The sequence below is a fragment of the Scyliorhinus canicula genome, chromosome 13 (genome assembly GCF_902713615.1).
Source record: "Scyliorhinus canicula chromosome 13, sScyCan1.1, whole genome shotgun sequence".
NCBI lineage: Eukaryota > Metazoa > Chordata > Chondrichthyes > Carcharhiniformes > Scyliorhinidae > Scyliorhinus > Scyliorhinus canicula.
Window position 1 is genome coordinate 134,961,374 of NC_052158.1, and position 24,405 is coordinate 134,985,778.

Sequence of the window (24,405 nt, forward strand, 5' to 3'; positions counted from 1 at the left end):
GCAGGGCTACCCGTTTCATGTTCCAATTGCTTTGGAAACGCATTAAAAAATCATCTCATTTGATGGCCCCACATCGCATAGCTTACTTTTGCAGCTTGCTGCCAACTTTAGAATTCCCTCAGCAGCAAAGGAAACTTACAATGCTTTCATAACACACCTTAATTCCTAACATGGAAGAGCACCCCATTTCATCAGTTATCCGTGCAAGTGGTAATCTGATCAATTTGTATCCCATCTATCCCTTTCAGCATTCAAAATGAATAGTTCTGATGCTATAGAATTTGTAAAGCCTTTTAACACCTCAAGTTTCTTGCAATTCTTTTTAAAAGCTGAGGGGAGAGAAAGGTCAAGTGCGATAATATAAATGTCCAAATGGAGCCGATAGAGCCTCGAACTATTCTTAGTAAATTTCTAGCCAACATGCAGAAATTACATTTTAAAAACTCTGGACAGTTAGGAAAACAGGCTTTCCACGTTGGAAAGCATCAGCAGTTACCAAATAAAGGTAATAATTATGGAATAATGACTGATGTCAGCATCATCCTCACTGAGTATTTGCAGAAAAATACAAGACCCAAGGTGCAAATTTAATGAGTAGAAATCTTCATACATCAGTCTCATCGGTGAAACCTTTTTCTCCAGCTACTCAGAATGCATGAAGACCTAGGTTCCATTATCTGTCATTGATGTTTTCTCCTTTACTTTCAATCAAATACGAGATTTTACTTTAGAATTCAACAGTTAATTTTCTACATCCTTTCAACTAATGGTGCTATTCTACTTTATCTACTTGCCTCAAAATCCACATTCATTCTTCAACCTTTTACTTTTCACTTACTGCATGATATACTAACCCACTCCAAGTCCCCAGTGTGTTTGTACTGGCCTTTAACCAGCACTCAATATAGTGCCAAGTAAGGCTGGGAATCAAGTTGAAACCAGGACAGCAGCAACTGACTCCAAGAGCTCTGTGAAATCAGCAGATCCTGTGTTAGAAGGGTTTCAAACCAATCGCTAGTGCAACAAACAAAAAAACTCTAGAAAATGTGGTTTGAATTAATGAGATGTAATTTGGTTCTCCACAAGGTCTCTTTGACTCTAGAATCCTGCATTCATGTACAATTTGAGAAACCCTATTTACAGCACTCTGATCTGTTTTGAATTCAGAGGTGGCAGAGAGAAAACAACACAAAGAGACAAGTCAGTGCACAAACAGCAAAAAGGGGTCTTCAGCAACAAACCTCTCTGGAAAGCTTATTTCCCACCCAGCACACATGCCAGGAGGCCTCAGTGATGTTAACTGCTAGGCTTCAATTATTTACCACCAATCCACTTCCTCCATATGAAGAAAGCACAATATGGCTGGCAGGCAATGTTAAGCAACCGTCGACTGTCGACCAGCTTCCAGGTCAATGGTGGGAAGGAGGATATAACAGAGTTCTTGGGGGCGATTTTGAACATGGGGAAGGCTGGAATTTGATTTGGGGAACCCAAAGAACCCTCCTGCACTTCCTGGCCCCACAATAGAACATTTAAACTTTAACTGAAGAACTGCTTCAGTTTTTATTCAGAACAGCTGCAGACCTACTTCTTCCTAGCAGGAAAGCCTAGACAACCCTAGTGGCTTTGCTGCTCAGGTTCAGAGTCTTATTAGCATAATAGGACTCGGATTTGCACAAATCAAGTCTCCTGTCTGTGGGATATCCGATTGGGATCTGTGCAGGTAATTAACCACCTTGATTTTAACTGCCCACTTGCCCAATTCCCACCAGGCAGTATGGTTACAATTGATCTCACAGAGTGGCCACACTCTGCAAGCTGCCACACTAAAGCAAGAATGCCAGACCATTAGAAAATCTAAGCGAATATGAGAGTGAATCACCATAGCAGCTGGGCAGCGCAGCCATGCAGGGAAGTAGACAGCTAGTGAGCAATCAATATCTGCTAATTCCACTCTACTTTTTAAGTGTAAAAATGCCAGCTAAATACTACCCACTGCCTTCCTTTTTTATTCTCACACACCTCAACTGTTCTGATGCTATTCAATATTTCAACGGCTGGATAAGTTTATTAACACTGTTACCATTTTAGTTGGGCGACTCTCCTCTTTCATCCCTAGTACAACACTGCAAAATAATCTCAGATTTCTTGTGATGGCATCTCACCTGCAGGATATTCATATAAATATGCAATCATTGGAATGAAAAGGGAGTGTATGGGAAACATACGATCAATACTATTTTCAACATGAGACACCACACTCGAGTTTTACAAATGCATCTGTTTAGCATCAGCGCAAGTAAATTAATTTGTACTTTATTTATAATTATGAAATAAAGCCTAATGGGTCACCTACATAATGTTACAATCAACAAAATTCAGTGTCAGCTGATACCAGTCAAAATAAAGTTATCTTTCTTAAAGACAGCTGCATTGATCTGCTAATAAGGTTTTAAAGGTATAAAACCCACTCATGCAGTTGTTATTGTGGATTTAAAAATAAACATCCTTTAACGTAACTTCTAAAAAGCACCAAGACAAAATAAATGTTAACACTGATCTCAAGCGTATGATTGGTTAATGGACCAGTAAGGGGTCGGTTACTCAGTTGGTTGGATGGTTGGTCTGTGATGAGGAGCAACGTCAAAATCACGGGTTCAATTCCCATACTGGCTGAGATTATCCATGAAGACAATGCCTCCTCAACCTTGCCCCTCGCCTGAGGCGAGGTGAGCCTCAGGTTAAATCTCTCTCAAAAGGGGAGAGCAACCTCTGGTCCTCAGGGACTATGGTAACTTTGGTTTCCATTGTAGAACGAAACATGCACTCTGCCAATCAACACATTTGACAGTTTCTGATGCAGAAAGTCGCAAACCCATTGGAAGTTTAGAGCCTTGCCTTAATCGTTCTCTTGGATATTACAGTGCTAGTCATTCCTATGGTTGAGTATCAAACAACAAAACTGCATTTCATGTAGCACCTTTAACCTACAAGATTGTCCCAAGTACTGTACATGGAGTGTTAAAAAATGGATGCCGAACCAAAGGAGGAAATATTAGAAGGGGTGACTAAAAGGTTTCCTTAAAGAAATGGGCTTTACGGTGAATCATAAAGAAAGAAGGTGAAGACAAAGGATAAAAGGAAGCAATTTCCAGAGCTGAAATTTAGTGGATGAAGGCATTCCTACTGCCAATGACAGTGCAATGGCAGAACAGGATTGAGGCGCCAAAATCAGAGGTGTGGACTGTCCGAGAGAAATTACAAAGCTGGAGAAGGTTACAGAGAAAGGGAGCAGAAATCAATAAAAGGTAATGAATGGCAGAGCAGGCTCGAAGGGCCAAAAGGCCTACTCCTATTTTCTATATTTCTACTTAACGGCTGACCTCATTTTAATAAGTTCCTCACAGTTGTAGGCACAGATGATGGAAGAATGGGGTAAACGATTTCGAAAGATGAATGATGGTGGAGAAAAGAAACAGAAGTCATCATTGCTCGACAGAAATTTATTAGAGTAGATAGGGTTTTGAAAGGGAAGAGCGAGGGTCACACATCCTTGGTGTAGTACAGCAAGATCTGATGATAACAAAATTAACTGTGCGACGGATACTCCGAAGTCTGCACCCATTGGACTTGAAGAACTGAAGAAGTGAACCATTCAAGGAAAATGGTTATGACGGGTGGCGGCAAATGGTTTTCGGAGGACAAGAGCATCAAATATGGGAAGATAAAGTAGTGATTGAGCAAATCTAAGTATCACAGCAAATGGAACGCCAAACGGCATGTAGTGGAGTATTGCTTGGAAAGAAAAATGAACTACTTGCATTAATATAGCACCTTTTACGGCCATAGGATATCCCAAAAGCTCTCTACAGCGAATGAAGCGCAGGCACTGTTGTAATATAGGAAATACAGCAGTCAATTTATGCGTAGCATGCCTGCACAAACAGCATTGTGATAATGACCCAAACCTGTTTCTGTGGCTATTGAGGAATAAATATTAGCTAGGAGACTGGGAATAACTCACCGGCTCTTCTTTGAAATAGTACACAGGACTATGTGCTCAAGTCCTGGAGTGGGACTTGAACTCACAACCTTCTGACTCATCAGGGGGAGCCTAAGCGCTGTGATATGTCTTACACTGGACAGGAGCCAAGGATATTCTTTCAGGATGATGGCAGAGATGAGGGGTGGACAGTACTTGAGACCGAACCATTTACAATGTTAGTAAGCATGGGAGCCATATAAGGGATGTTGGGTGGTGTTATGTATCCGGCAATACATTCTTGCTGGTTATGCGTCACGTGCTGTGTCAGGACATCATCAGGGCATTTGTACGGGCTTTTCATGAAAACCATCTAGTCACGAATGAAGCTCAAGATCACTCAAAAGACAGTGATGTGCTCAAAGACCACCCACTCTGCTGACATAACTCAACATCCCAAAACATATAACCAGCAAGAATGTATTCACAGATACATAGCATCTCTCCCTCTTTGCTCCATTAGTACAACAACAATTAAAATGTATACAACCGATCTCTTGATATGAAAGACGTCCTGTTAGATGAATTGGACATTGTGAATTCTCCCTCTGCCTTCATCCTTACCAATCCAGGATATTCCTCATGCCGCAGGTCAAGCACTCTGCGAGCACGGATGAATAATCACAAGGATTCCCATAATAAAACTCCATTCTACACTATCAACTCAAGTCTTTGTGTGATGTCGGGCTTGAAGTCTGGATTTTTCTTATGAACATCTGACGGCATTAACAAGACACATAGCTTAAGCTCTTGCAGTAGTTCTTTATTTGTACTTTATTTATAAATAATAAACAGGTTTTGGGTCATTATCACAATGCTGTTTGTGCAGGCATGCTACGCATAAATTGACTGCTGTATTGCCCATATTACAATAAAATAATAATAATTTATAAATTATAAATAATAAATAAGCCTTAATAAACCTCTCATTATGTTTTACAAGAATCCAGAGTGTTGGCACCTCCATACCTTTTCCCTTTGTGGCAAAAAAGAAATATAACAGGCGGTAAGTAGGTTTAGTAGGAATGAGGCCAAGGGAGTAATGGATGGTAAGTGTGATGGATGAAATAAGCTTGGAAAACCTATGGAGGAGTCTTGGTAGGAGTAGCTTTGAATTGAGTAAAATCTCTCCCAGCCCCTTCAACAGTGCAGTGGTGATGGATACAGCAAAATGGTCAGTGATAGCCCTGGCATTGATCAAAACCGTGGGGAGGTGCATGAGAGAAGTTTAGGCAGGACGCTAGGACACTGAATTCAGAAGAAGGGAGCAAGGGGTGATGTGATGACAATTGAAATTACAGAGTAGTGAATTACTCACTGTAGAGGCTGTAGAACAAATAGAGACATCACAACATAATGAGCTCAGGACAATTATTGATGCCTGGAACAATTTGCTTATTATTTACAGTCTATAGGGAATCAAAGATAGCTCATTACCATTTTAATCACCTACTGTTTTCGTTCCAAGTTTTTAAAGCTGCTTTAAGTGCTCAATATTTGAAAGTAACTAATAAAATCATGTATTTGTACAGCATTCAACATAGTGGAATATGCCAAGCCACGTGTTATCAGATAAATGTTTTCACCAAGATAAGGCAGAAGATATTAGAGGTTTAGAAAGTTAAAGGGTAATTTGATCGAAGTATTCAAGATATTAACAGGGAAAGACATGGCAGATAAAGATAAACTATTACCACTGGCTCGAGATTCTAAAACTAGGGGACGTAGTCTAAAAATTAGGGCTAGACCGTTCATGAGAGATGTTAGGAAGAACTTCACTCAAAGGGTGGTAAAGCTAGATCAGTGGTTAATTTTAAATCTGCGATAGATAGATTTTTGTTAAGCAAAGATATTAAGGGATATAGGCCAAAGGCAGGTATATGGAATTAGGCCATAGATCAGCCATGATCGCATTGAATGGTGGGACAGGCCCAAGGGGTTGAATGGCCTACTCCTGTTCCCATATTCGTACAATACAACAATTGGCCAAAAGCTAGGTGAAAGAGATAGGTTTTATGAAGGAAAGGTTTTATGAAGGAAAGATGGTCGCAATGGGTAGAGAGGCAGAGAAGTTACGGAATGGAATTTGAGAGCTTCGGACGTTAGCAGTTGAAGGCATGGCTGCCAATTAAAATTGGGGATGCTCAAGAGACTGAAATTGGAAGGCAGCACAGGTTGTAGGACTGGAGGAATAGATTTTCTATTTTTATATTATAGCTATAAAGTATCTTTAATTTAATAATGGTCCAGAAATGTCAAGCATGACAATATATTAAAAGTAGAATAAACATTCATTATGACAGCAGACTAACATTCTCACTTTTAGTTTGAAAGTGCTTTTATAACCAAAACAAAATGTAACGAACAACTGACATATGGTCCTCCATGTCTCCTGCATCTTAAATGCAAACAAACTTTATTTCAATTGCTCGGCTATTCCATGAAATTGCATAGCTAGAATTCGGTTGACAGGATAAGGCAATCAGTCACAGCATTTTCTGCCAGTGGGTTGACCTTGCAAAAAAATGGAGCCCAATGTTCTTAGAACAGAAGTAGGCCCCTCAAGCCTGTTCTGCCATTCAATGCGATCAAAACTGATCTGCACCTCCATAGTTCCACGTCTTATTATAACCCATGAAATAAAAGCTATCTCAGATTTAAAATTAATTGAACTAATGTTACCATATTCTATGGGAGAGCTCCACAATTCTACCGCTCTTTGCACAAAAAAATATTTCCTAACTTTTCTCCTGGCTCTAATTTTGATCCCTTATCCTAGATACCCACACCAGCAGAAAAGGTTTCAGGCACTCTACCCTTTCAAATTTCTAAATCCAGCCAAATAACTCGTTAACCTTGTAGATTCTGGAATTAGGAATATAAAAACTGGACAGCAGTACAACGACATCACTCTCCTCAAAAAGGATGCAATGTCGAACATGAAGCCAAAAGTGCAAAACCACAAAATTTCTACATCTACCTTAATTTTTCATTGTAACAGTGAATGAACAAGACCGGACTTCCAATCAAAAACAGGTATAAAATTAAAAGTAAATAAACACTTTCAGAGCTCTCATGAATTATAGCACTGAAAACTCTCTTCATGCTTAAGGGATAGTACATAACTTATTCTTCACAATATTAATTTGGGTACATGGTACATATATGGAAATAACTTCAGTGATGGAAATACAGACATCTTTTGAGAAGTACCTTATCAGACTCTCAGTTTTCTAATTTGTTTTGTTAAATGAGAAAAATTGAGCTGCAGGAATGCAGTGTCAATGCTTCCCCATAAACAGAATAGTTTACTGTACCTTAGTTATTGTATGACCCAATTTCTAATGAAGAATCCATAAACATTTAGAGATACCTCTCTCGCTGACTTGTGAACTCCACTTGGTGGTCAGGGTAGATGCAATATGGAACATTCCAGTGGACCCTCATCAGATCAGGATGGGCAGGCAGCCACTGTTATGCTGACCACTGAAGGGTACTCCACAGGGACCCTACCTTGAAGACGTGCAAAACCTGCTTTAAAAGACACAATAACATTCCTCCCCACCAGTTCAGACCCCCGAGGCTTGTAGCAGCAAACAATCATTCAGTCTCTTCTCCCCAGACACATTCCTGATCCAGTTCAAAGGCTGTAGGAGTCACTTCCCCCATCACACAACTAAGCACCTGCTTCAAGAAAAATACTTTCCTGCAGAGACATGCTTGCTGTCAAGATTTTGATGTTGCAAAAAAATGTTTGAAACCAACTGCAAAAATAGTTCCATCATTGTTGGCAAACTTCTCTCTTACACCATTCTCAGTTGTACACTTGTCAATCCTACCCACTTCCCCATCTCAAGTCTTCCATGGTCAAACTGCTTGAAACAGGTTTTGAGACAAAAAAAATAAGATATACATATGAACATACCAATTATAATCAGGACTGATATTAATGAAAACAGCTGTTCTTGCTTGAATGAGGCACAGGATATGGTCTTACAAAATAAAAAGTGGTTGTGACTCGACAGGACTGCACAGGGAGGGTGTATTTGACCCCAAGTTTTTCCTTGCACAACTCTGAAAAGTCATTCATTTCCCGTTATCGCTCTTCAAAAACTATACAATTTCCCCATCGATCCTGCACCCCTAAAACAATGTGATGCTTCTGATAGATTGTTGCCATACAACCACATTTTGGTTGCTGTGACCAGGTTTGCATTTCACAGCTCGGTAAAACTAACAGTATAGACAAGCTAAGGAAGCATAAATGCAGGGAAATGGTACACAGATACTACTACTCCCCATGCTCTAAATTAAATAAGGGCAAAAGAAAAGGCAAAGAACTCAAGGATCCAAATTGCTAAGTAAAATACAGATATCATACCTCCATCCCGCCCTAAATGTTCGATGCGATGTGCGGAATATATAATTTCACTCCATTGTCAAAGATAGTTTTAAAAAGTGCTCGAGACTTTTTTTGGGTTCTCAACTTAAAAAGAGGTTTATCAAAAATGTCTTGAAAACCATCACTATCACAAATTATTAGTCAGGAGTACTGTGCACAAATTTCAATGTTTTCAGAAACCTACTGTAGAATATTACAACCATTGCCTCTTAGCACCTTTCACACCCCTAACGGAATAGTCATTGAGACTGTTTAGCACACAGCTAAATTGCTGGCTTTGAAAGCAGACAAAGCAGGCCAGCAGCACGGTTCGATTCCCGTACCAGCCTCCCCGGACAGGCGGCGGAATGTGGCGACTAGGGGCTTTTCACAGTAACTTCATTGAAGCCTACTCGTGACAATAAGCGATTTTCATTTCATTTCAACTTCCCAACTGTAATTCATCTTTAAATGCTTCTTTCTTTTCCATCCCTGCCTCTGATAGGTACCTTATTCTCCCTCTACCACCTAGCATTTGGATTCATGTGCCTAACTGATGTAGCTTTTATTCCCCATGTTTAAAACTTACACAAGTATCTATTTATTCACAAAATATTTATTGGTTTCAAAGACAATTTTAAGTAAGGACCTAAATGGAAAACAGAAGTAAATGTCTCAATCTCTTGTGAAAGAGCATCTGGAAGCAGATTCATCTCCCTCCCCTGACAAAAATGTCTAATTAATCTCTGACCCCCATAATGTTCATTTATTGTGGAACAAAGAAAAAACAGACAGATGTAACACAGCTGGAAACATTTTTCTACCAAAGGAAATACCAGTTAAAGACTGGCTTCACTGTTTTGAGAGCAAAATATATTTAAAATTTCTCTGACAGCTGCCTTTCACACCCTTGATAACGTATCAGATGTATTTAGGATTTCCCAACCAGTTTTACTTCACAACTTCCCACAGACTTTATAGTTTTACTATTTAGCTGATGACCTGACTACTGCTGGAACCTCCCAACTTAAAATTATTTAGGTCAAACTCTAACTATTTCTGGATAAAACAGCAGGCCATGTGTTACGGTGGATACAGGACTACGGAGAAAGAGGGTAGCACGGTGGAGCAGTGGGTTCGCACTGCTAACACACGGTGCCGAGGTCCCAGGTTCGATCCTGGCTCTGGTCACAGTCCATGTGGAGTTTGCACGTTCTCCCCATGTTTGCGTGGGTTTCGCCTCCCCACAACCCAAAGATGTGCAGGCTAGGTGGATTGGCCACTCTAAGTTGCTCCTTAATTGGAGAAAATGAATTGGGTACTCTAATTTTTTTTAATAAAGGACTACGGAGAAAGCACTAGAGCAGCAACGAGAAAATTAATTTCTAAAGTAGACACGTACAACAATGAATGCGGATGACACATCAGTTACTAACACCCTCCAAATGATCCAACTATCTTAGTCTTGTAAAGTTTACAATTATTGAAAGGTTAAGTATTTATGCTTCCACTAAGATTTCAGCAACTAAATGTTATATTCAAAGATAATCTCATTTACTGAAAAACAATTTAATACATGTTTTGAAATTAAGTGGGGGGGAGGGGCATGCTGGAGGAGGAAATATTCGAAAGATAAAAAGAGGCAATTACTGTGAATATACTATGCATTCATACAAAGAGTACTCCTGTTACATGCAGTGACCACTCCTTAAATTCAACCCCCTCCTTCAAATTAAAGTCATGTCCTCAAAGAATTCAGATAATTTTAGGAATGCAGATTTGCCTATCAAATAGCATACTTCGGTTTGCTAGGATAAAATGTCCAACTAGTGAGGGAAAAAGATTTAACAAAGATATTTTTCTCATCTAAAAACATTTTGCTGACAAAACAAAATTATATCCTCCACGAAGATGCAAGATGATGATTTGACTATATAGATATTAGCAACCTTGCATTATTAAAGTGTGTGTATGTCTAGAAATACAAGGTTCATTTTGTAACAAAATGGCAGAGTATGCTACATTTACAATTAAGGATGAGAATTTCTCCAGAATTTTTCTATGAAATGAATCCTCATGATAAAGGGAATCAGTGACCAGTAAGGAAATGGACAGGGTGCAGGGAATATTGATGAAAGAAGCTGTTGGATTGTTCTTGTACATACCAGAATATAAAACATTTTTATTTGCATAAATACAAATCTAGTGAACAAAAGGAAGCCCTTTAAACAAATTGTTTTTAGGGTAAAATTAAAACGAAAGAGCAAATTCGATCATTCCCTTGCTTTTTTTTCAAACAATAATTCCCATTGCTATCAACCTCTTTCTGGTTTTACACAAGCTATCAGAGTGACGGAATGGTATAATCTCTTCAGAAGTGAAACATGGCCTACAACTATAATTACAGGTACCTCTCTGAGAAGGCGTCCAAATTCCCAGAATATTTAAAAATATGCAAAACTCTCACCATTTGCTTAAAATTATCAGTTATGTGGGGTTTTTTTTTCATTTGATCTGCAGGCAATCCTTATATCAACAGCTTAATTTAGCCAATACACATAGTCTTTTTAACCTAGAACACTTAATGAAAACAAACAGGACTATAGTCACACCTGATTTTGAAGCAAACTCTTAAAAACAAAAACTGTGTAGATCTCTGCTATAATTATTTAACTCCTAGCTATACAGATCTGATTCTTTGGACTTTGGTTTCAGATCTGGTTCTATTGCTTTGAATCCAGTTTGGAATCTTTTGCAGAATATTTCGGCACACACTATTGCCCCGTCCAAAATGATACATTGTCTTAAGCTTACATCTATTTAAAATATATTCCATTATTTTCCCTGCCCCAATGATCATTGAAGTTTTTGTTTATTCTTCACATCTTCACAATTCCAAGAATGAAATACCTATCACGCAACATTAAACAACAAGGCCATCAAAGAAATCAGTATTTTTCTCTGATGCAACACAATCTAGTTTGCATATTTTATGGTACAGACCTTTTCAAATGTTGGAGTTCTTACCAGTCACCAAGCAGTGCTAAAGCATTGTCAGCATTGTTTATGTACAAGCCGCATGTTATATGCGTTATGTTTCTTCCCTCACCATCCCCTCAAAAACATTTTTAGTTCATATCTACCTGCGGAAATGACAATTATGGGGCATCACAATCATATCACATGTCTATTCTTTTCTAGTAGACAGGAGCAGCTTATGAGTGCAGAATCTATGCAGCTCGACCAGAGACAATCCAGTTTTTGTCCATAACAGACAAAAAGATGAAGCAAATGACTGGATGACATTAATTATCCACGTTATAGCAGCCTTTTCCAACACTTTTTGGGCATTAACTCAATCAGAAAAGCAGTAATATTTATATTAGTGAATTTGCTGCTTATTAGCTTTCAGAAGAAACAGTTAGATCAAAAGATTTAAGTGTACCAATGGATTTGATAGTTCTTCCCTTCCGTATTCAGATATCCACACTAGTTGGCTCACTCTTTCTCCCCCAGCATCTCCTTGTACTAGCTGTAGCGGCTGCGCTGAAGATGTTACTTGCGTTTCGTCTTCACAAATAACAATCTTCCTCATTAAATGTATTCTATGATCCACGTACACAAATACCTGTACTCTTTAGATGCCAAAAATATCCTTTGAAATCTCTTCAAAAGATGATTTATTCTACAACAACTTCAACTGTGCCCCGAATCGTGTTTTCAATGAGACATTATTGAAGCCTATCCTCCCCTTGATTCATTGCATCAGAGAAACGCATGGGGATTCAGGAAACATCTTAATTCACATTTGCTGAACAAACAGGCGACTTATTTTGCTGCAGTAATGTTGCTTCAGTTGTCAAAAAGGTTAAGTGACGTGCGCTTGTGGTGAAATAACAGTCTGCCAAACCATGAAGGCAGCTCAGTGGCTCCACGGATTTCTCCAAAATATTCAATAAATATTGCAGACATTTCACTACTTTTATAAGCATGATACAAGGAAATCTACAAGGCTCTACTGTGTTCCTGCCAAGTCACAGAGAGTGACGATTGGAACTACCGGGTCTTGCTTTCTAATTATCAAAATATTTTAGAACTCTTCACAAACTCTGTAGTATTGATCCTGTTGCTAAATTGATAAGCCAAGGACATTGGCCCTTAACATAATGCCGTTCTCCTTTCACGCCAGGATTGTATTACCTAAATTCTAAACCAACTCTTGCTGAGTACTAAAAATTCCATTAACAGACCAAACTGGAAAGTGCATATTCTCAATCGTAAAACAATTCCTGCAACCAAAGCAACCAATTCTGGAATCTCATGTTCCTCCAGCTTAATTCAGAAGGCAGGATTTGCACATAAAAAATACAAATCTTAGTTCAAGAGAAATGTATTCCATGGCACTATTATTTGGAAAATTGTTTTACAGCCGCACAAGAATTACATGGAGCCCAACAGAACTCTGGAACTGAACAAAAAAAATCATCAGATCATTTTTTTTTTTAAACTACACCTTGCTCTGTAAGTATGTAAATATAACCCAGCACCCTGTTTTATGCCTGTGAAACATGGACAACGTACAGCTATCAAGAAAGGAAGCTCAACAGTTTTCATCTTCGCTGTTTATAGCGCATTCAAGGCATCCCATGATACGACAAAATCATAAATGTGACAATCTTCTCAAAGGCAAACCTCTCAAGTTTGTTGGCACTCATACGTTGGCATTCATTAAAGAGACATCGTCACTGCCTCAGGCAGTTCGGAAGATGGCTCCACAACTTGAGGATTTTATGTATGGCAAGGTAACTGGAGCCAGGCAACCAGTAGGACACTTCATGCTCTGTCTCAAGGATGTCTGGAAGTGTGACATGAAGGCCCGAAACATCATTTCTCGGACTTGGGAGACTAGCTGACAACAAGAAGCAACTGGTGACATCACTGGTGGGCGGACATGCGTACGTCACCTTGACGATTCGCGGCTATAGTGGCTTAATACCAGGTGTCAATACTAAAACAACCCACAACGACACCAGATAACCACTCTATATATGGCACTTGTGGCAGGACCTGCCTCTCAGGAATTGCTCTCTTCAGTCACCAGCAGAAGTGCACGATATGAAACTACTACCCCACAAACTCAAAGAGTTGGATTTTCTGCATGTCTTGTATAGATGGAAGGATGCCCACAATGATGATGAAATATAGCCCACAACCAAGCTACTCCAACCATTTTGATGGAAAACAGTTAAACTAAATTAAATAGACTGAAGGAAAAAGTAAAAGAGGCAGCCCCTTAAAGCGATACTGCCTTAAACAAAAACAAATCGCAAATGAAACTTAAAACATCAAACCAAAATGTGATTAAAAGGGTTCAATAAAGCACCCCATACCATGTGGTACCCAGTGGGCATGGAAGGCCTCGATGGTACTTGTGGACAGCGCAAGCTCCTACTCCAGGGACACACTGCTGCGACTGTAGCCACAGTAGAGGGGCAGACAGTCAGGTCGGATGACCCCCATAGTCACCTGCTACCTAGACCTGTTTATGGCAAGTTTGGCCAGGTCCAGGAGGAGGTCCTCCTCCCTCCCCACCCCTTTCCACATCAGGTGACCATAGATCAAGAGCTTGTGGCTAAAGTGCAAACTAAACTATAATACTAAAAAGTTTTTCTAATCACTAAACAGGAAGTGCAGTCTGTAACAACTTGCATAGGCATGGTCCACAGACCCCACAAGACCACAAAAAAAAAAGCAGGTATCTGGGGAGTACATGAACCAATGCAGTATATGGCTGTATGGGACTGCTGTATGCAACACCCTCCACTTCAGATCCCCGGGTTTAAGAGGGAAGCCCAGCTTCACCATTCAGTGGAACTGCAGGTATGCAAATTTTAATAAATTGGCCAAGGGATGGTACTCAAGGGGTAATCTTATTAAAACTGTAAATAAAGCTTTAAATTTAAATACCCTGTATGGCTATCTGAAAATTATGTATTTTCAAAAATCTCAATTTCTTAAATTCAATCAAGATTCCAAATTCTACCAGAAACCATTCAAGACTTGTTTGACAAAGCAACTTCAGCAGCTAAACTTGGGACTACAAACTTCCTTGGATCCTCACATACAGGATGGGCAATGATAAACACGGTATATTGAATCCTAGATAAAGGACAAAAAGTTATTGAAGCAAAATATTAGCAATTAGTAAAATAACTGTTAGCATTTAGATCTGTATCCTTACCTTCCCTTTCTGTAGGCTTACTGATTTCATCTGGCTTCTGGAAGGTAATGCTTGCATATGAATTCAGATCATCATCACCACCAGAAGTACTTCCATGAGGTTGATGAGCCGTTACATGCTGAGAGGAGGTCCAGTCTTTGTTATTAAAATCATTTACCAAGTCCAAATCGATATAATTCATACCATTTTCACAATCATTCTGCACCGTGGCATCATTTGGCTGGTCTTTGGCACTAGAAGCCAGAGAATCTCCTGGTTTGTTAAGCCACACATTCTCAAATGACACTGAACTATGTCGTTTAATGTGATCAACATAAGATAGGCTCATGCCAGGCACGCTGGCTGTGGAAGTGAAAGTCTCTGAACTATGTCTTCTTCTTCCTTGAGGATCAACACGGATAACTTTGGCACCTAGATTCCGATTGGGGACAAGATTAAGCACAGTAAAGGCACTTCTCCCAGAAATCTGGTCCATCATAGGACCAGTCACGACATCAGAAACAGTGTTCAAAGAGCTCTCTTCTGCCCGAGGTAGAACGGATATGGAAGATGTTATACCTCCACCAACTGTCATTTCCGTATAGTTACTCACTGATGATTCCAGTAAGTCTGGGCAGGTGGTAATGAGCTGCATACTAACATAATCACAGCTTGCCTGCCCTCTATCTTTTCTGCAAGTGCTGGATTTGCAGGCAGTTGCAGAGCTGATGATGTCCACTGCGGGTTTTGATACATAGCCAAACTTGGATGCATCTATTCTTAAATTCATATTCATGTATTCAGACATGGGTGGCCTTTGTTGAACAGGATGAATGCCTCCAACTGAAGAGGACTCAACGAGTGACAATGAACTAGAAGAAAAGGTTTTGTCACTGAATTCAATATTTACATATTCGCCTGGGCTTTTTGGCTCTGGTGGAAGGGGATGCTCTCGTGTTCGGGGCAGTGTACTTGCCTTCGTGTTATCAAGTGACAGCCTAGTGGGCCGTACAAGTTTACCTTTCATCGGTACATACAATTCCTTTTTAACAGGGTTAACTGTATGATGCCCGCCATCTTGTCCTCCTAAACTATCACTGCTTGTAGATGAAGAAGAGTCCTCACCATACAAAAGGCGTCCTGAATTTACAGCAATTCGTAAAGGGGACTCATCATTTTTTCTATGTACATGTTTAAAGGAGCGAGGCAATGAGAAGTACGAACAAACAGGCTTATGAGGCTCTTCAACTGGATTGAAGAAACAATCTGGTGGAGTGCTTGTTGTTGAGCAACTTGCAGGAGACATATTTATATAATCACTGCATGACAATTTCCCATCATTACTCTCAACAGACAGCTTAGAATTTCCCCCATTAGTCCATATTTTTCCATAGTTCACATTTTCTGGTGAACAACTGCCACTAGGTGACATCATCATATAACCATCTTTTCGAGAGTGCTGGCGTGGGTTAATAATCTGCTGTGGGGCAGAAACACTTTTTGGGCTCATTGGCATATAGTCATTTTTATTGGGTATAGGAGCTACTCCAGGTGACATTGGCATATAACCATCATCCATTTGGCTGTAACGCCTACCTTCTCCTAATTGCAGTTCTAAACACTCCTCAGGGTACGAATGAGTAGGTACAAAAGCAGAATTTTTACTGGATGATAAACGGTTGCCTGGATAAGATGGTGTCATCTCTGTGTATTCCTCAAACGAGGCAGTGGAAGTTTGAGATGGGGTCTTTTGGTGCATCACTGTGGGTGGTGAAGTACCTGATGAATGAGCCCGCTTCCTAAACCCTTTATCGGAGTCTGCATCTTCAGCTTTAGTCGGAGTCCACCTCTGACTACCCCTGTTCTGGCAACTTGGAACCAGACTAGAATGTTTCCCCATGTAGATGTAATTGTTTAACTCCTGCTCCTCCCTTGCAGGAGGAGTGTGTCCCAAGGAATCTGGAGTGACGCTTCTGAAGGAATTCCTGAAATCACACGGACTGGATCCATACTCATCTGAAGAAATGAACCCCCCATCGCTAGGTGAGCCTGAGATGGAGGCGCTGGAGCGCCGAGGAAACAGGCTGTCGGAGGTGGACCCGTGGCCACTGGTGCTGCTGGACGACAAACTGACGGGACTGGTGGCTGACGGGGAGCAGTGTGTGGATGGCATGGGGATAGACCTGCTGTGATTGAGGGGAGGGTGCAGCCGGCAGCCACCCCGGTGCCGGTGAGAGTGAGTCCGGGTGGCACTTGGGCTGACCGGGCTGCCGTCCACAGAGGCCGGTCGGGACATGGTGCCCTCGCCGTCGCTGGAGGCTCGCACCCGGAACGAGCTGTGCTTGCCAGCCGGCGAGGTGGTGGTGGTGATGCTCTCGGTCCGCGAGCGGCGGCTCAGGCCCACCTGGCTGGGCGGCGGGTTGTTGAGGTGCCGGCGGAGGGGCACCGAGATGGGGTTGGAGCTGGACGCCGACTGGCTCTTGCTGCGGGGCCGGAACTCCTCGCTCATCGCCTTCATGGCCTCCAGGATGGTCTCGTGCATGTTCTGCGCCACCACCGAGTCGTCCACCTGCATCCAGAACTCCCCGGGACCGGTGACCGCCGAGCGGCCCACCTCGATGAAGAAGAAGTTCTCCGAGTGGCCGCAGCGCCGGATGTTCATCAGCTGCAGGACCACGGCGGCCGCCTCCGAGTTCAGCTTCACCAGGCTGATGGTCTTGTCGGTCAGGCACAGCCGGTAGATGCCCACCAGGTTCTTGGTGTGCCCCAGGCCCTTGGGCTTCAGCACCACTTGCCAAACTTCCCTGAACGCCGGCCCGGGGCTGGCCTCGCCGTAGCTCTCCTCGCCCGCCGCCAGGCTGGCGGCGGCCGAGGCGGCGGGCATCCCGCCCTCGCCCCCGGCCCGCTCCTCGGGCACTTTGCCCCGGTTGTGCAGCTCCAGCAGCGCCTGGTACCAGCCCTCCTGCTCGCTCTCGCAGTCGGCCGCCACGGCGAAGTACTCGTCGCGGGTGTAGAGGGCCACCAGGTACTTGTTCTTGGAGTCGGCCCTCTTGTTGATGTTGAAGCAACTCTCCAGGTGGACCGAGCGCTTGGGAGCGCCCGCCTTGTGCCTCCATTTCTTCTCGTTCTCGTAGTACTCGAGCCGCGCCGGCCCCAGCTCGCTGGCAGCCCGCAGCACGAAGAAGCGCCGGTGCATGCTCTTGGGCTTCCTCAAGTAACCCACCTTCCTCACGTCCGAGAAGCTGTCGGCGCTCGGCGAGCTGGGCTCAGGCGGACTCGCCATCGTGTGTGTGTGTGAGAGAGAGAGCGAGGCGAGCGGACACTCTGACAGGATTCAAAACAAAAAATTAAATTAAATTACCAACAAATAGAGAGAAAAAGAACGACGGCTGCCCGGCCGCCGACTAAACAAAACAGCACTTGGGCTTACTTTACGGAGTTCTTTCTATTAATTTTCTTTTTGAAAAACCGCCTATTAATTTTTCCGCCTCCAATAACCGAGCCACAAGAAGCGCGCAGCCCGATGTGAGTAAAAAAAAACTCCCCCCCTTCTCCGCGCGCGCGCGGCTCGCTCCCGCGCGGCATGTGGCGCGCGCCACGGCTGCTACAACACGTCCTTCACAATCGATCTCACCTCTCTCCGCTCCGCGCGCATGCCGGAGGCGCGCCCGCGCCCCTCCGTCCGTCCACGCGCGCCACGCACCAGAAGCCCAACCACCCGCTGGCTCGCGCACCGACCCCGCCCCCCCCCCCCCTGCCTCACGCCGATCATTGGCCACTGGCTCTCTTGTTTACGTTCTATTTTGGAATGTTGTTGCGTTCCCTCGCTCTGTCTCCCCCCCCCCCTCACCGCCCCATGTCAATCATTCCACCCCCAACCGGGTGGGTTCCTCCAGACTCTCACTCACTCCCCTTGTCCGCTGCCCCTCCTCGAGCCAGCAAGACCCATGGCTGGGCAACGTAGTAAAGGAAAGCTGTAGCCGCCATTCATTATTATTCACACAGCGAGGAGGGCCATACAATGTCCCTCCAGTTGCACTTTATCCTCCCCCCCCCCTGTAAATTAGAATGCATTTATTTAAGATGCATTTGTTGCAAAAGACGTGCCATGTGGCTAAATTGATGACCCTTTTTACAAAATCTGTCTCAAAATAAACCAAACTAGTTGGGCTGGTTTTTATTTCCCGGGGTGGGTAGAGGATTGCGAGTGTGTGTAATAATTAGATGGATACAACTTTGGTGGCGGGGGGGGGGGGGGGGGGGGCTGGTTAAGTAAAATGTTCAAAATCACACCTCAGCTTTCATCTCGAGATGATGCAGTTTCAGCCCCTTATTATTGATATTACTATCTATAACGTGTCCATATGTTATTGCTATCTCTTGAGAAAAAAAAGCAATGCTGCAAGTTTGTGATGCAGAACTGCAGGGTTTAACATTCAAATCCCAACCTCCGCATTTTTCTCTGCATTGCACGTACCCCAGGTGTCATCACGATGTTCTTGCCATTCGCAAAGGAAAACAACACGTTACCCCGTATATATTTTCTTGGAACTATTCCGTAAATATCACATATTTCACACTCGGGTGTAAATGTAGCCACTGGAACCGCGAGCGAGCATGTTTACAAGTAATTAAATTCCAACACTGATTTGGGGGGGGGGGGGGGCTGAATTGCATCAAATAATTTATTCAAAACTGATTTCGAATTCGAAAACGTATAAACACAGTGAAGCACAGACTCAGCATGTTTCGTCCATCCGTGAATCGTTGTAAACAACATCTGTGCTGACAGGCAGGAGTCCCTGGATTATTCTGTTTGATGGCCGGCGAAAGGGGGTGGATGGGGGGCGTTGTTTACAGCTAGCTGGGTTGCAGAAAAGCATGAGCGATATTTTAAACTTTCTGAAATATTGATGCAAATGGTAGGTTTTAAATTAGCAGCTTCAAACAGAAAGAAGCACCCGCGTTATTGCCCTCGACCCCTGACCATCGCCAGTACCACTATATCATCCCGACGACGAGCAAATCTTGAAAACAATGAGTAAAAAAATTAATCAAATATAATGCGAGTTTCCATTTGGCTGCTTTTAAAGAGATGCAGTGCCTGACTTGCCATGTTGCTGCGGCTGAGGTGTAATATTACCATGCTGGCACCGCTCTACCGCCACCTACTGAGAATCATTAAAGATCCAGGCTCAAGGAAACAACAGAAGCTACTGATACATACATGGTTGAACGCTGGAACCTTGGCAGTTTCCGAGATGTCAAATATTATGGTTAAATATCCCAAGTTCTGAAAATATTTTAACCCGATTGCACGTCCTATTTTGCCAATTTCCCCAACATGATTGGGGTTCTGCCTGTTGCAATGAAATGGATGCAACATTAATCTGGCGTCTGCACTGCATATGAACGCGAGTTGTAATTTCCGATATTATTTTCGATTTTAATCTCTTAATAAAAGTCGAATAACTATTTCTCAAAGTGGGTGAACGTGGACGTGTGCTCGAGCTGATGATTCTATTGACTCCCTTTAAAGTTTGGACGAGGGCACATGTTGCGATACACTATCGTGGGATAGAGTACCTGTTGAAGAATAATACTGTAATAATCTTTATTAGTGTCACAAGTAGGCTCTGCAATGAAGTTACTGTGAAAATCCCCTAGTCGCCACACTCCGGTGCCTGTTCGGGTACACTGAGGGAGAATTACCAGCATGGTAATATTGCAACATGGCAAGTCAGGCACTGCATCTCTTTAAAAGCAGCCAAATGGAAACTCGCATTACATTTGATTATTTTTTTACTCATTGTTTTCTAGATTTGTTCGTCGTCGGGTAGATATAGTGGTACTGGTGGTGGTCAGGGGCCGAGGGCAAGCACATCATTCTGGACCTGTGGGAGGAAACCGGAGCACCCGGAGGAAATCCTTGCAGACACGGGGAGAACGTGCAGACCTCCGCACAGACAGTGACCCAAGCGGGGAATCGAACCCGGGTCCCTGGCGATACGAAGCAACTGTGCTAAGGTTCACCAAAACCATTTCAGGACAATGAAGCATGGACAATTTATTTACAACCTGGTCTGATCAACCTGACAATATCTGCACAATTCATTAAAATAACTTCCTAGCTGAATTTCACATCACATCAAATCCGCTTTGAACTCCAGTTCTGTTTGCTTTGTATTTGAATGACATGTAATATAATTTTTGGGAAGGAAAACTAAATATATTTATAGTTGTGACTCCTACGATTGTTGAAAATCCTGCTGTACGGCACTTTATAAAGAACTCTAAAAAGGAGCAAATAATGCCGCACAAAAAACACATTAATGTCACAACCAACTTCACATAAATCATCTTAAAGATTACATTTCAACAGAATTAATTTTCAAACCAGTTACAAATAATTATAATTTCTATTTATGATGTTAAAAGTGACTACGATGCTGAGATGAGGAGGTCAGGTAATTTTCCTTTAAAATTCTAAATCTGTTTTTCTGAACAGCCCTCCTCATTGACTTCAATCAAGCCTGAACACTTCCTAAAGTGTAACAGATCCACAAAATAGAATTTCAACAAAGACAAATGTATGCGTTGCTGATTAACACCCCGAAAGACGACAAATGTTTTTTTAAGAATGAGATTTAAATTTATACGGATTAGGCTAAGCACAGAGGATCAATTACAGTACACATGGCCATGTGCTACTGTAACCATGAATGCATCACCTCATCAATATAATGGGTCAGATCAGGTTGTAGATTTGGATTAATATTCTGGAGTTTTGCTTGATTATAGTAATCAGGTAGCTTCATTTTCTCCGAGGTTTAAGGTTGTTTTCTTCAATGGGTAGAGTATATTACAGAGTACATTGTACATGATTAATGAAGGAAATTGTTTTAATGTGAATCAGCTTTTTGTTTTTTCATTTAGCGATCTTTCACAGACTAGACAGCCAGTTGTTGCTCTTTGGAATATCTCTAATTAATCTTTCTTATTTTATTGCTTTTGCTTAGTTGCTTAAAGTATATTGAGCTTCTTTGCTTCCCCTGAGGTTGTGAAAGTGTGAAAGATGTTTATTTTAATTCATTCATGGGATGTGGGCATCGTTGGCTGGGTCAGCATTTATTGCCCATCCTTAATTGCCCTTGAACTAAGTGGCTTCCTGGGCCGTTTTAGAGGACATTTAAGAGTCAATCACATTGCTGTGGCTCTGGAGTCACATGTAGACCGGACCAGGAGAAGACTGCAGATTTCCGTGAACCAAATAAACAATGATTTCATTGTCGTCATTGGACTTTTAATTCCAGATTTCGTTTTTGAATTCAAATTTGAATTCAGACCTTGCTCCTTGGGTCTTCGATTACTAGTCCAGCAACAATACTGGTTTAGCTGGGGCTGGTTTAGCTCACTCAGCTAAATCGCTGGCTTTTAAAGCAGACCAAGCAGGCCAGCAGCATGGTTCGATTCCCGTACCAGCCTCCCCGGACAGGCGACTAGGGGCTTTTCACAGTAACTTCATTGAAGGCTACTCGTGACAATAAGCGATTTTCATTTTCAATACCACTATGCTACCACCTCCTACACACAAGTCTTTGTTTTTGTTGGTTAACAAATGTGTCAAAATAATACACAGAGAAATTTCAATTCAATTATGGTGATAGATATTTTACACAAACCACTGAAAGCACTGAAGGCTAAGAAAATTGCTGAGAAATAAATGTGAAAACAAAGATCATTTAATTCAAGGATATACATAAAATAGTTCCTCTTCCAATTTCTCCTCTCGATATTGCACAGGGTCTACATTCAATAAAGTGCACCATGTGCAGGATTATATGATTAAAGACATTGTTTAGAGGTAAAACAATCCTGCCAGCAGCTTCTATTAGTTACTCCAAAGCATTCACCATCATGAAATATGACCACTTGGTACCAGTCAGCTCATTGTCATTCTACTTGTGGTATAAAAATAATAGCTCAGTTTCATGCAGTTTATTAGCAATGGCCGATCTGAATTTGGTAGAAAACTACAAATGTAAACAGGGTTGCACTTCTTAGATAGTACATAGCACAAACGTAGATACTTTTGAAACGGGCATCTAATGGATTGGGTTGGATTGGATTTGTTTATTGTCACGTGCACCAAGGTAAAGTGAAAAGTATTTTTCTGCGAGCAGCTAAGCTCAACTGGTCATTAAGTACATGGGAAGAAAAGGGAATAAAAGCAAATACATAATAGGGTAACACATGGTATACAATGTAACTACATAAGCGCCGGCATCGGATGAAGTATACAGGGTGTAGTGTTAATGAGGTCAGTCCATACGAGGGTCATTTAGGAGTCTGGTAACAGCGGGGGAGAAGCTGTTTTTGAGTCTGTTCGGGCGTGTTCTCAGACTTCTGAATCTCCTGCCCGATGGAAGAAGTTGGAAGAGTGAGTAAGCCGGATGGGGGGGATCTTTGATTATGCTGCCCACTTTCCCCAGGCAGCGGGAGGTGTAGGTGGAGTCAATGGATGGGAGGCAGGTTTGTGTAATGGACTGGACTGTGTTCACGACTCTCTGAAGTTTCTTGCGGTCCTAGGCCGAGCAGTTGCCATACCAGACTGTGATGCAGCCCGATAGGATGCTTTCTATGGTGCATCTGTAAAAGTTGGTAAGGGTTAATGTGGACATGCCGAATTTCCTTAGTTTCCTGAGGAAGTATAGGTGATGTTGTGCTTTCTTGGTGGTAGCGTCGACGTGGGTGGACCAGGACAGATTTTTAGAGGTGTGCACCCCGAGGAATTTGAAGCTGTTAACCATCTCCACCTCAGCCCCGTCGATGCTGACAGGGGTGTGTACAGTACTTTCTTCCTGAAGTCAATGACCAGCTCTTTAGTTTTGCTGGCATTGAGGGAGAGATTGTTGTCGCTACACCACTCCACTAGGCTCTCTATCTCCCTCCTGTATTCTGACTCATCAATATTCGAGATCCGGCCCACTATGGCCGTATCGTCAGCAAACTTTTAGATGGAATTGGAACTAAATTTTGCCACACAGTCGTGTGTGTACAGGAAGTAGAGTAGGGGCTAAGTAAGCAGCCTTGCGGGGCCCCGGTATTGAGGACTGTTGTGGAGGAGGTGTTGTTGTTCATTCTTGCTGATTGTGGTCTGTTGGTCAGAAAATCGAGGATCCAGTTGCAGAGTGGGGAGCCAAGTCCTAGGTTTTGGAGCTTTGATATGAGCTTGGCTGGGATTATGGTGTTGAAGGCGGAGTTGTAGTCAATAAACAGGAGTCTGATGTAGGACCGGTTGCAACAGTTTGCGAATTGCAGAGGATCAAGGCGTTCTGGGAGTATGGGGGTGATGCACTTCATGATCAACCTCGCAAAGCACTTCATTACGACTGAAGTCAGGGCTACCGGACGGTAGTCATTGAGGCACGTTGCCTGGTTCTTCTTTGGCACCGGTATGATGGTGGTCTTCTTGAAGCAGGTGGGGACCTGAGAGTGGAGTAGGGACAGGTTAAAGATGTCCACGAACACCTCTGCCAGCTGGTCCGTGCAGTCTCTGAGTGCATGACCAGGGATCCCATCCGGGCCCGTCACCTTCCGAGTGTTCCCTTTCAGGAAGGCCGATCTGACTTTGAAAGCTTTGATGGTGGGTATGGGTGAGTTATGGGCTGCTGGAGCACTCGACAGCGGATTGTTGGTTACCTGCTCGAACCGAGCATTGAATGCATTGAGTTCTCTGGGGAAGGGTGCGCTGCTGCCAGA

At 42.5% G+C, this 24,405-nt stretch overlaps 1 protein-coding gene across 2 annotated transcripts in view; it reads right to left on the minus strand.

The window, feature by feature from the left end:
• Positions 1-18,163, minus strand: part of irs1 (insulin receptor substrate 1) — a 74,233-nt gene extending 56,070 nt beyond the window's left edge. The window contains exons 1-2 of one of the 2 annotated variants that reach the window (XM_038815666.1): positions 18,074-18,161; positions 14,665-17,967 (exon numbers count right to left, since the gene is read on the minus strand). In XM_038815666.1, the coding sequence (XP_038671594.1) occupies positions 14,665-17,926 (3,262 nt within the window). In that variant the 5' untranslated portion in view covers positions 17,927-17,967; positions 18,074-18,161. Of the gene's footprint in view, positions 1-14,664 lie in introns of both variants that reach the window. The other variant, XM_038815665.1, reaches the window with a different exon arrangement.
• Positions 18,164-24,405: the final 6,242 nt, after the last annotated feature.